The 12,353-nt window shown below is 36.8% G+C and overlaps 2 protein-coding genes and 1 long non-coding RNA gene across 12 annotated transcripts in view; 2 read left to right on the forward strand and 1 right to left on the reverse strand.

Annotated features, from left to right (window-relative positions):
* Positions 1–263: 263 nt before the first annotated feature.
* On the forward strand, positions 264–4,376 carry LOC114138419 (ras-related and estrogen-regulated growth inhibitor). 9 transcript variants are annotated; one of them, XM_028007659.1, is made up of 7 exons: positions 270–1,004; positions 2,041–2,097; positions 2,168–2,241; positions 2,787–2,850; positions 3,160–3,253; positions 3,347–3,418; positions 4,094–4,376. In XM_028007659.1, exons 1-7 carry the CDS (start codon positions 953–955, stop codon positions 4,200–4,202), a joined length of 522 nt encoding a protein of 173 aa, XP_027863460.1. In that variant the 5' UTR covers positions 270–952; the 3' UTR covers positions 4,203–4,376. The 9 variants fall into 9 exon arrangements, with proteins under 9 accessions (XP_027863456.1, XP_027863460.1, XP_027863455.1 ...); XM_028007660.1 differs by having other exon boundaries at positions 443–1,004; positions 2,715–2,850; positions 3,172–3,253; positions 4,053–4,376; XM_028007658.1 differs by having other exon boundaries at positions 448–1,004; positions 2,715–2,850; positions 4,053–4,376.
* Positions 4,377–4,737: 361 nt separating this feature from the next.
* The window catches only part of LOC114138542 (uncharacterized), a 34,542-nt gene continuing 26,926 nt past the window's right edge, over positions 4,738–12,353 (reverse strand). The window contains exon 3 of the long non-coding RNA XR_003594230.1: positions 4,738–4,903. This is a non-coding gene — a long non-coding RNA (uncharacterized LOC114138542). The remainder of the gene's footprint in view (positions 4,904–12,353) is intronic.
* The window catches only part of creb3l1 (cAMP responsive element binding protein 3-like 1), a 32,180-nt gene continuing 29,794 nt past the window's right edge, over positions 9,968–12,353 (forward strand). For both annotated transcript variants that reach the window (XM_028007879.1, XM_028007880.1), the window contains exon 1: positions 9,968–10,350. In XM_028007879.1, the coding sequence (XP_027863680.1) occupies positions 10,243–10,350 (108 nt within the window). In that variant the 5' untranslated portion in view covers positions 9,968–10,242. The remainder of the gene's footprint in view (positions 10,351–12,353) is intronic.

A 12,353-nucleotide genomic window follows, 5' to 3' on the forward strand; every position in this document is an offset into this window, starting at 1 on the left:
AATTGCTTTACAGAGCCAAAAATAACAAAACAACAGATAAATACAAAAAAAAATATCTGCGCAGAACTAAAGATGATTTGTCTCTTCATTACAGAATGCAGACTGGTCACTGACCTTTAACAGCAATATGTGACCTGCAAGAACCTGTCTTCCAGGCATTTAATTGTCTAGAAACAAATATTGTAACTAGTTACAATCCAACCACTGGCTTAGCAAGTAGAATTGTCGGTTGCGGTTCTGCTACCGGACAATTTGCCCCTGGGCAGTCACTCAAACCTTTAAACGTATCTGTGTAGGAACATGTGCGTTTTTGCGTGCGATGGGATTAAAACCTGTCGACTGACTGCGATGGTGTAGAAATTAAAGGTATCTGTTGATAGATATTGATATTTATCTACACAGTGGAGCCAAACGTATACGCATCACATGCAATGGATTGGGATGCTGGGCTACAGCAGGCGCCAAAATGTCGGCTGAAACATGATGATCAATAACTGAAGCACGGCATTGATCAGACGCCCACAGATATTTAAGTAATAATAATAATGAGATAAGCATTTTCCTGTTGCTTGCACATTCAAAACTACAGAAGCTCAATATTATATGAGACAATGTTTCTGCATGGTTCTAATTCACTGCAAAGGTGTACATATTTCTTTAATGGAGCCAAAATAAGATTTGTGTTTGGATTTGGACCCTGTTTCTTTGGATAAATTGCTCCTGTCATGTCCTATCCACAGAGAAAGACCTGTTATAACCAAACACAAGTGCAGAGTCACACAGGCACCCTGCAGGAGAGAAGACAGTCGCATCTGTGTAGTGTCTGACTGGGAGGCAAGCTGATTTCTGTTTTCCTTTTAATCCCCTAGATAGTTTGGTTGTTTTTTTTGTTATTTTTTGCTTTGATCTCTTGTAAGTTGATAACATAACATTAGTCTGCAAATTGGAAAGAATGGTTCCTGTTAAACTCCTCATTCTGGGAGCTCAGAACACTGGAAAAACAGGTAAAGTGGACAACTTAAAACTTCAAGGGGAAACGGAAAGCAGATTGATTGTATGAATGTTTTAGGATAAGTGCTAAACAAGAGAGGTTTTAGGATAAGTGCTGGTTCAAAAGACAGAGAAAAATGGAAACTTGGCATGGATTTGAAGTTGACCCACAAATGTTTTGCTGTCAGATTAGTGTGAGCATGGACAGGTTATATATGTTAGATGAAGGATGTGTTTCTGATTTTTGCTTCAGTGGTAAAAATCTGGCATAAAATATGATGTTTGCATTTCTGGATCTCTTGTCTTATATTGTCTTTTGTGTCACTGTTGTTGTTTTCTATAGTGTCTTTGAAATCAAACATTTCTTCCCCTTTGGAACCACAAACTTCAATGTGTTTTATGAGCGTAACGTCTGATTTTAATGTGGAAAGAAAATCTAAACCAATTTTAACATTTTCACACATTTAAAATCTGAAAAGCTGGACGTGCTAGTGCATCAACTCTGATGAGCTTACCTATCCATTCAGATAAAAAGTATCCCCCACCCCACACAATGTTGCTTCCTCCACCATGTTTGACTGTGGGTCTTATGGGTTCAGGATAAAATGAAGTGTTTATTTCAGCTTGAAAAATTTACATTTCTTTTCACCTAAATGTTTCTTGCAAATCTATTATTATTTCCCTTCCACTGCACAATAATGCACTACTTTGTGTTGATACACAAAGTAAAATACCAATAGACAAATTGGTAATCGCTAACTGCCTTTCTTTATGAGAACTTAAGTTAGTTTTTTATGCTATCTTGCTCTGCTTTGCACTGCTTTACAATTTCTTACTCCTCTCAATTTGTTGATTTGTTGTTTGCAAGCGTTTTCTTTAGAATTTGCAGGAATTTGCATCAATTTAATGCTTTCTGTGTTCGTAAGCCTGATTTAATGGGATTATCTCTCAGAAGCACTGCCTTATGTGTGAAATTTCCTTTGTAAGTCAGCATGTGTTGTGTTGCGGGTTAGGCACTGTGCAATGATCATGTCTGTTTTGTATCTCCAGCACTGTGTGTTCGGTTTATAACGAAGCGTTTTATTGGCGAATATGACCATAAGACGGGTGAGATTCCAGTAAATATTATTCTATTTCTGACATGGAGCATACAGTAATGACTAAGGTATTTCTGCAGAGGTGACATACAGATGTAGTCGGACAGTGGACCAGGAAACTGTTGATCTGGAGATCTTGGATTTACCTTGTAAGGTAGGTTTTAAATTTTATTTGTCAAAAGTAACAATGCATCTATTGGAAAGTGGTACTGATTTAATGAGAAACGAAGCAAATTATTTCTACAACTATTCCTACCTTCAATACAAAAGCTGCATATTAACATTTAAGCAAAAGATGCTATTTCCAAGTCAGTTTGGAGGCTAGTTTAGTACTTCGCAAGTCTCCAAATTACAAAAAATGCAAACCTACTTTCACCAGCCTCTAAATCTCACGGAATAATGGTAAAAAAAAAAAAAAACTACAGAAATGAGTGTGTGAATTGTATTTATAAATCTAGCTTCTTACTTCCTCTTAGCATTTGTGCAAAACTAAGCTAAGCACTTAGCTTCAAACTTTTATACAGCCCAGAGAGCTTTTTTGACTATGTGTCTCTGACCTAAGGCTTACGGTACATATAATGCTAACAATGGCTTAATTGAAGTATTTTATGACACATTCTGCTCTAGAACTCTGTGGCTTCTATTGAGTCCTCCATTCGCTGGGCTGATGGTTTCCTACTGCTCTACTCTATCACTCAGCGCTCCAGCTTCCTGGAAATCCCTCGACTTAAAACGCTCATCGACAAAACCAAGCAAAGTCTCGGTAACGATCACCGTCTTCACTACATGGAGTCGTTCAAGTTACTGTACTTGCCTTAATTTTAGATAAAGTCTCTTTAAGGATCCTTGAACACATGCAGCTGAACCTTTGACCTTTCTGTGTTCATTATGTTGCCCTCCAGAGACAGTTTGTTCTCTGGTTGACATCTGTCTTTTGTCACCTACACACATGAGCAGCTGGAGCTAACTCACATTCCTTGTTTGGTAGTCCATCCTGTGCTCTGTAGGCAGACTGCATGCCAAGGCATCATCCTGCTCACTGCTGTTTTACTGCCATTTTATTGTGTGTCAGTTTTTCCGACAGTGCTGGTAGCCAATAAGGCAGATCTGGAAGTCGGCAGGAAGGTGACAACAGAGGAGGGACAGAGACTCGCCAAAGATTTAGGGTTTTGTATACTTATGTTTGTACAACTGCTCTTTAGAAATGTAACATTTCAATTTGTTTCCCTGCTGATTTTCTTTCTGTGTCTCATGTGCAGATGTGGCTTCAGAGAGCTGTCAGTAGCTGAGGCAGTTTTATCAGTGGAAGCAGTAATTTTCCAACTCATCAGGTCTGTTTTTGCATTTTTTATTTATTTTTTAACACAAACTGCTAAAACATTTCAATTTGACACTTTACCAGTCATGCACATTATATGGTTAGATCAAACTACATCACTGATGTTGAAATTTTATGCAGCCCTTGTGGTTTTTAGCTTTTTTTAAAATGTTATTTTGTGTTTAAACAATGTAAAATATATTTTGAATGTCACTTAAATGCTTGGTCTGCATAAAACTGTAGACATTTTTGGTCTACATTTTATGTACTTGTCATTGACAGGAATTTAAATATTGTTGGTCTATTTATGTATTAGTTTTGTCTTGTTTTATTTTCTTTAGCTTAGTTTTTTTTTAGCATGGTATGTTTTTGTTTTACTTGTGTATGGAAAAGATATAAATGGCCAAAATAAATAATTAAAATAAAATAAAAAAATATCAAAATAAATTGATGAGGCTTGACCTTAAACCAGACACTTATGCTGTCAAATGCAAAAATCTTATTGCCAGACAGTGTTAGGTTTGGAAGGTTTTTCCTTAATAAATAAACATATATTTATAATCGAGATTATTTAGTTCTTTATTCTGTCTCAGACTTTTGCTGGTTTGGGGGAGCTAAGAAACAGTTCAATTTTCTTATGTCTCTAGCCTCCCCTGGCGTTGCTCCTATGTTGTTTCATGTGCGACAGGCTGACGTTGGATCAGCAGCGCCCCCTGCCTGACAGGCGCTCCTACATGCTGACAGTCCGCCATGCTTTGACCAGGAAGCTGACGCGCTCAAAGACAATGCAGTGGTGACAGCAGCAAGCTATTCAGCCGGGATCTAACTTTTAAGTGATTTTATCTGGAGACATTTTATAAATAAAAACAAAATTATCAAATTTGTATTTGTGTAAGGATAAAAGCGAAATTAACTACGTTTCTTCTGTTGGTGTCTTTTCTTTTAATAAAACTGAAGTATTTGCTTGCATAGATTTACTTGTTGTATTGTTATGTGATTGTTCCACCAATAGAGGGAAGCAAAGTCAACTTTTCTCCCCATCTTACCTTGCAGATTTTGGCCAGACCCATGAACTCCTTTGGTGTGGAGGGACTTGTCTGACCCGACTCTAACCCTCCAAATACTTTTGCTTATCAAAATGTGAGATTTTATAGAAATAACGCCAGAATAAAAGAAAACTTCAAAATCAGATGGCTAATTCTTGGAAATAAATGATGATGATCTTGCTCTATGATGCAAATTTCATCATCTCAATGCCACTCATTTATAAAGTAGCACAAGAAACTCAAAACGCATGCAGTGAACCTGTTGTTAGAGTTCAGCAGTGGGTCTGAGGAAAACAGCTGCTTGAACAGTGCAGATGATGATGTAAGAGCATGTAAAGAATGAAGCTGGCTTTCATTACCGACCTGGCACTGCTCGACAGCGTCCCTGCATTTCCCCCGCAAGCTTCTCGCCCTTCTTTGAACTTCTGAACTTCACAATCACAGCGAGGCATCTGAAGGGCGAGACAAGAAAGGGGAAGACGGTGAACGGCAGAATATGAGGCAAATCCTGACGAGAAAACAAAAAAAGGAGAAAAAAAATCGGGGTTTCTTTGTCGAAGTTTGGTCTTTTTTTATTGGAACCACAATGAGTGAGCAGTCTCTAACTATTTGTTATAGAAAATTGGAGGTGTGCTCACCCATGGCTCTACAAATTTGTCCACCCCCATGGCCATTTATTATACGTCAGTCACTCCACCCTGTTGCCACCAAGCCAACAAACCACAAGGCCCTTTGGTTGTATATATAAACACACATGTTTAAACTATGCAGAAAGTTGCAGATTTAAACTTTCAGCTTGATTGATATATCCATACACTGAAGCATATGAAGTCTATACTTGGTCAGGGCTCTTTTTGAGTGAACTACTGCGTTGATGTGGCATTTAGGCAGTCAATAACTTTAATCCAGTCACATTTTTTTCTTACGCTAAATTTTCTAATAAGTAAGCTGGGATACAGTCTTTCTATTTTAATAGAAAATTAAGGAAAGCATCTGGTTTTGCTCGTCATGTGGCTTCTTTAAAGCTACATGACGAGCAGAGACAGGGGGCTGATTGTTCTCATTCTAATCAGTTCTTTTATGATAACAGCAAATGGCAAAGCACCAATTTACATTCAGTGCCATGAAAGGGAGTGACAGGGAATCTACTAAAGCCAGTTAACAAAGTTAGTTGCATTAATGGTAATTGAGAGAGCGTCTCACAATCCGCACATCCTCCACCTCGGAGTAGTTTTCAGTTGCGGTGCAACAAACCTGAACGGATTAGAGGAGCAGTAAAACAAGCGAGAGGGAAGAGAAGGATGTTGATCAACAAGAGGTGATGACATCAGGGCAGTCGCCAGGGAGACAAAAGGTCAGGACCCCCAAGTCAGCTATTTTTTTGGCTCAGAATAGAAGATGAGTCATGCCCGCATCATCACACAGACAACCAATCAGGAGCGGAGGATCAGAGTAAGCGTCAGAAAATGGACATCCAATCATTAATTGACTTAGATTCAAATAAAAGTCTGGAAACTGAATAAAGTAGGTCAAATAAGAATTTAACATTTATTTTAGCAAATATATTTCTAAAGCAGAAATTCAGATTGAATTCAAGTATTGAGCAGAAAGCTTCACATGTTGACCTGAACATTTTCATTTTAACATCTGTTTTAAGTTATTTTATTTTAGTTTTTTTAGTTGAATGTTGTGCAGCATGAGTTGTTGGAAATGAGCTATACAAATAAAGTTGACATAAAGATAAGATGCTTCAAAATTGCCTGGAAAGCCCAAAAATCAGCTTAAATCTGTAAACAAATTGGATTCTTTTATTAAGAAGTCCTTTGATTTATTGACATGGGTAACAAATACCTACATATTTCAGTAATCTGTTTTCATTTCTTCATGGAAAAATTTTTTTTATTCACTAAAATGACAAACTTATACCTAAATATCTCAAAAATATATGTATAAATTTTAGCTTCTGTGTATTTTCTCAAGTTGCCTTCCTTTAAAGTTAAAATTTGTTTAAAGATCGAATAATGTTCTGAAGTTCTTGACACAGATTCATGAGAAATTTGCTCAAAGGATGATTTAAAATGCTGCTGAAAGAATTCTGCAAACAGAAAAGCTCTAAGTGCCTGGTTTAGGTTTAAGCCCTTTCATCAGCCTCCTGTCACACATCTGGTTTCCTAAGAACAGCTGTAAAAACTCACTTCCAACGAGTAAAAAGGAAAATTTACTGCATAGGTGATCAACAGCATTTATCAGCTGAACATACTTCAGAACAAGAATGAACTAGAAGATGATCCTGAAGTCTCAGATATTTAGGTTCATTTTTTTTATTCAGAGGATAACCAGAAATGGGACCGATTCAGGCATAAGTAGGTCATGTTTCATGTGTCGGGGAATGGTGAAAAACTGTTTTCAATCAGTAAAAGACGACTTCGATGAACATCTTTTCCAGGAAGGATCAGACAACCTGATAAAATGTTCATAATCTGAGAAGTATGTGGCTGAGAAAACTCATCTCAGCCTGTTGTTACTCCATCATAACAACCTCAGGATTTATTAGGTTCTACTGTGGATTGCTAAAGGTCACTTCGGTTATACAACACCGAGGTGTGTGTGGGAAAAAAAATAAGGACGCCTTGTCCCTTGGGCAGATACACCTTCGAAAGCTGATATGCGGAGGCCGAAACTAGCCTGGGTAGAAGCGAAGAAGTGGGGAAATGGTTCATAAGATAAGAGTAGAAAGGAGAAAATGCAAGACTGAAACTGGAGACAATAGCCTGAAGAGAAAAAGCTAATTTTGAATCTTCTCTTGACCCTTTTATGAACAATCTTGACAAGAATCATCTACTTGGATGATTCTTGTCAAGAATCATCCAAAATCCTCCTTACTGAGGATTTTGTCCTCAGTAAATTCTCATAAACTGAATAAAACGCTAACAGGCTTTGTTAGCAGCTTAAAAGTGGGCAAAAATTTACCTTTCATGCCTCACAAATGTCACATTTTGAAGCTTTGCTACCGCTTCTCAGTTGGTTTTAGGCCTGTACTTTGACTGGTCCATATTAGCTATTTGCCATGATAAGATTTAAACTTCTAGCTGGATGTTCAGGGCCATATTATTGTTGGAAGGTAAAACTCTTCACCAGTGTTAAGTGTTTTTCAGCATCTAACAGAAAACATTTTGGAGCTTTACCTCATTCATCCCTTCCCAGGTGCATTGACAACATGACATTCATGGTTTGGTTGCAGATTATCTTATTAATCAACTCTATCTCATATGTAATCCCGAATGCACCTAGATGCACCTTTTCCTCCAGTGAGCAGCTCTGTATGTGCAGGAAACAGTAAGATAAGAGTAAGAGACAGCCAGCTCTTGCAATGAGCAGAGCATGAACAGGAATATGTTGTTTCAGATTATTGTTTGACCTTTTAAGACTCACAAGCAGGAGTGTTGCCAAGGTGGCGTTGCTCTGCTCATTTCCAGCTGGGATTTATTATGTTAAGAACCGATTCAATATGGAGAGAAATCTGTTCCAATGTTAATAAAGGACTGAAGTGGTGTAAAGTATTGGAGCTCCATCTATGATGAGGACAAGAAATACGTTGTGATAACTTGGACCTCAAAGGTAACAATGTTGACAATCTTCAAGATTTATAGAGTATTTAAAATATAATGGAGATTTTTATAACCCATTGTGTGTACACTGCAAAAACACAATATCTTACTAAGTAACTTTTCAGCAAGAAATGTGAGTTTGTTTTAAGTCAATAATTCCTTAATATTGATGAAACAGTGCTTGTTCCATAGGCAGATTATCTCACTTATAACAAGACATTTTTCCTTTGTTAAAAGTGAAATAATCTGCCTATAGAATAAGCACTTTGTTATCAATATTAAGTAATTACTGACTAAAAATAAGCTATTACATCTAGCTAAAAAGTTACTTTTGAGTTAGTTTTGTCTTATTTCAAGTTTCTAAGATATTTAGACATGCAACCCCGACAAAAAGGTAAGATTTTGTGTTTTTGCAGTATTACAGAGACAAAGCCAAAGCAAACAAGTTTTGAAAAACACATAACCTTTGGAAAACATGAATATCTAGAATTAAACCTTCAACTCTTCTGGGTGAGTTAGCCTGTCATGCAGTTGAACCTTTCTGTTACATAAGGTCAACTCTTTGCACTAAAAGTCTGGTGGTTGAATAGCACCTAAGAGCAAAATCTAGCAATTAGGGAATTAAGCCTTTAACAGCAGGATGAGGGATACAGAAAATCTTTCTATCAAGTCATTCAGGTAAGTCTGGTTTACTATGTCAAATGATAATTCACAAATTTACCATTTGTAGATTGAAATATGCTTAAAAAGCAGCATAGAATATATTAAAACAATGAATCAAAGAAACATGTTTTGACAGATGTGTTCATTTGAGTTATTTATTGTCTAATTTTATCTTGTCTAATCTTATTGTTTAAAATGCAGCACAATATGGTGGTAATCCAATATACACATTTATCAACTTCATGTTTTACCTTCAATTAGATGGTTCATTCAAAAAATATTGCACAAGAATGAACTAAAAAATTATCTATGCTAACAGAGCCTGTCGACTGATAGATATTGATTATTGACTATATAGTGAACACATGAAAGTCTCTAAATGTTCTACTGAACTTTATTTTAACAATTCTCTAACCATCTAGGGAACATTAGTTAAACATTACTTTGATTTTCCAGTGCATATTGGTTTTAGCCATTGCCTACCATTCAATTTTCATTCATTATGGCAATAAGATGATTGAAATGCTTAAAAGCTGTGTGGCTTCTTCCTTTCTGGGTGGCCTTTCAGCCTGTGTCAGTAAAGAACTCACTCACTAGCCAAGTTTTCATCAATGTTTTTTAAGTGGATTACAAAGTATTGCATTAAAAACTGTTGATAGCTCGTCATATGGCCTATTTCTCAGTACAACTCCAGTAAAAACGTTGTTAAAGAGGAGTGATGTTATGCTCACTTCCCGAAGGTGGAAATTCAGAAAGAGCAGGAGTTTTTAGAGACAGAAGCCCAATTTCAAGGCATCAAATTACAAAGTAAAATTTCTTTTAAGTCATATTTTATATCTATATAGCATTTTTATAACTGGATGTAACATAGTTACTTAATTGTGCTATAAAATGTCACTAGAAAATGCATAATACTGCCCCTTGAAATACACCCACCGTTATGTATGTTTAATTCAAGTGTTATATTATCTGTGCGTTTCTAAAATTTGAATAAAATTGTAAAATTTGAGTATCTAGAATTCAAAATGTAAAGAAAGAAAAACAAAAAAAAATACGTCATTAGTCCCGAATTTAGCATATAGAAATAGTTTCGGTAATCCTAATTTCTTAAAACTTCCTAAACTGACGCCACGGGGAGGGGTTACACTGAATAATCATTAGCACACGCAAATAATTTGTAGGGGTGTTAAATATTTGACGTCAAGGGGCGGGGCTGTATTGAATATTCATCGGCGCGTGGCTGGGAGCGCACGCGAGCGGAGAGGAGGACAGATGACGACCGAGATCCGCTCCGCTGCAGCGCAAGGAGGAGAGACGCGGAATGATGTGTAAATCATCCCATTTTCACGTTTGACACCGAGACAAGTTGCTTCGGCTGGACTCATCTCGTCTCTCCGGCTGTAAATAAAGGAGGCTGGAACCATCTGAAAACAAACTGTATTATTTTTAATGAGTTGATTTGAAGACTTTTCCCTGTCCATCTGTCTTTTAAGAGCAGCAGACAGACACAGACAGTCATTATGGAGTCTATCTTAGACAGTTTAACAGAGGAGAAACTCTATTCCTCCGGAGGAACCAACCTGTTGGACCTGGAGGAACTCAGCGACGGTGATTTCCTCACTAACGTGGTGAGTTGTGGGTCTAATTAGCTGATTGTCTGTGTGTCTTCCTGCTACGTTTGAATTAACTCACCCCCCTGCACCGACTGTTCCGCCCGGAGCCGGACCTCATGAAGGGAGGTGGATTTATGAGATCCTGGCACACATCCGGGGTTCAGACCCGGTGCATATGTGTGTGTTTTATTGTGCAAACTAATAAGTGTGACTGGAAGCACCAGCTCAAGCAGGCGAGTTGCTGGTTAACCTGCGTGTTCAACTGGCAGGTGCTGCTTTTTCCTGCAACAGTACACCTTTAACACAACGCTACAGTTTAAACTGAAAATCTGTATTTAAAGTCACAGTCAAAAAAATCACCTTGACTGTTCCTTCGACTTTAAGTGATTATGGGTCTCTATAGACACTTTTTTTGTATAATAATATATATATTTTTTTTGCATTCGTTTTTTCTGCATATTTAATTTCATAACTGTTAAGGACATATAGGCATACTTTATATATTTTTGTTGTACAAAGAACACAGACAAAACAGTTCATTAAGTCCGACTTTGCAAAAACCGACCAGAATCAATGTTCCTTCCAATTTAAGATGGAGAAAGTGATTCAATTCTACTCTGCAAAAATAAATCAATAAAAATTTATCAAAATAAATGTTGCTCCCCACTAAAAATCTCTAAGCAACAATCTGGGTTACAAAAACAAATACATGAACAGAACACACACACAAAAAAAACGAATTTCTTCTTCTGCCACCAATTGTTGAATGGATGTTCTCAGTAGTGATATCTACTGTTTAAAATGAGTACTGCCTAAAGCAGCAGTATAAAAGGCATCTCTGGTTCTGCTGACGCCAGAACTGGTTTGTCAGTGGGCGGAGCTAATTGACCTGAAATGGGTTTTCTGTCCCAAATTTATCAGATTAACCAAACCGTAATCTTAAATTGCTTCGCAGTGCATGACAGGAAAGGATCCGTGAACTGTTCCTAAAAATCATTCCAATACTGATGAACGGGAGACACTTTAAAATCATCCGAAGACTTTGAAGGCTAACAGCTTTCAGCTATAATCAACATTTAAACTGAAAACAGGAGACAAGACATTGAGCTGATCATTAATTATTCAGGTTTTTATTTTATTTATTTTTTACAGTTTTCAGAGCATCACAATTTAAGTTTAAATTTTTTTAGACCAAAAGGTAACAGAGTACACATTTTAACACATAGTCAGTTTATAGATCAAAGCACAGTCTTAATGAGTTTAAGTTCAACTTCTCCACTAACCCCAATCAAATCAGGTTTTCTAATAAGGTCAACAAGGGTCATCCCACACTGGACACTCATTTTGATACTCTTCAGTAGAAATTTAGTAAAATTGATCCATTTTAATGTTTTATTTGTTACTATTAAATCATACCAGGATTCTGGTTTTACATCAACCTTTTCTATTTTCACATTAAGTTAGGTTTATTCTACTTTTATATGATTTTAACGTATGGTGACTAGAATTTTTATCTTATTAACTCTTCATCTAAGTATTGGATTAATAAATACAATAGGTTATGGTTTCAAATCCCTAAAATTTAAAGTCCTTCAAAAGAGATTTGAGGAAAAATACCATTATGGACAGATTTCTCTCTCTTTAAAGCAGGACATCATAAGTAAAAGTAACTACATGATTTTATGCATTTTTTTAAAATTAATATTGTCATGTTTTGCTTCAATTGATGATATCATGCTTTCAGTACATGCCATGCTTGGCCAAGCTTTGCAATCTTGATTAGTGACGTTAAGGTGGAAAGACTGAGAAGTGCTCCACACTGAGGGGTTAATGTCAGCAGGAATGTCTCAGTTTCCTATCCCTCACTCTCTCATTTTCCACATTGTGTTCCCCAGACTTTTCTTTTTTTAAACAGAGCAAGTTTTTTTGTTTTTTTTTTAGGTAGACCTCTATTCTAGTCAGTGAGTCAGCCATGCAGTCTGCTTGTGGTTTAAACCTCCCCTGTCTCCGTTCTAAAT

The sequence above is a fragment of the Xiphophorus couchianus genome, chromosome 22, assembly GCF_001444195.1.
Source record: "Xiphophorus couchianus chromosome 22, X_couchianus-1.0, whole genome shotgun sequence".
Lineage (NCBI taxonomy): Eukaryota > Metazoa > Chordata > Actinopteri > Cyprinodontiformes > Poeciliidae > Xiphophorus > Xiphophorus couchianus.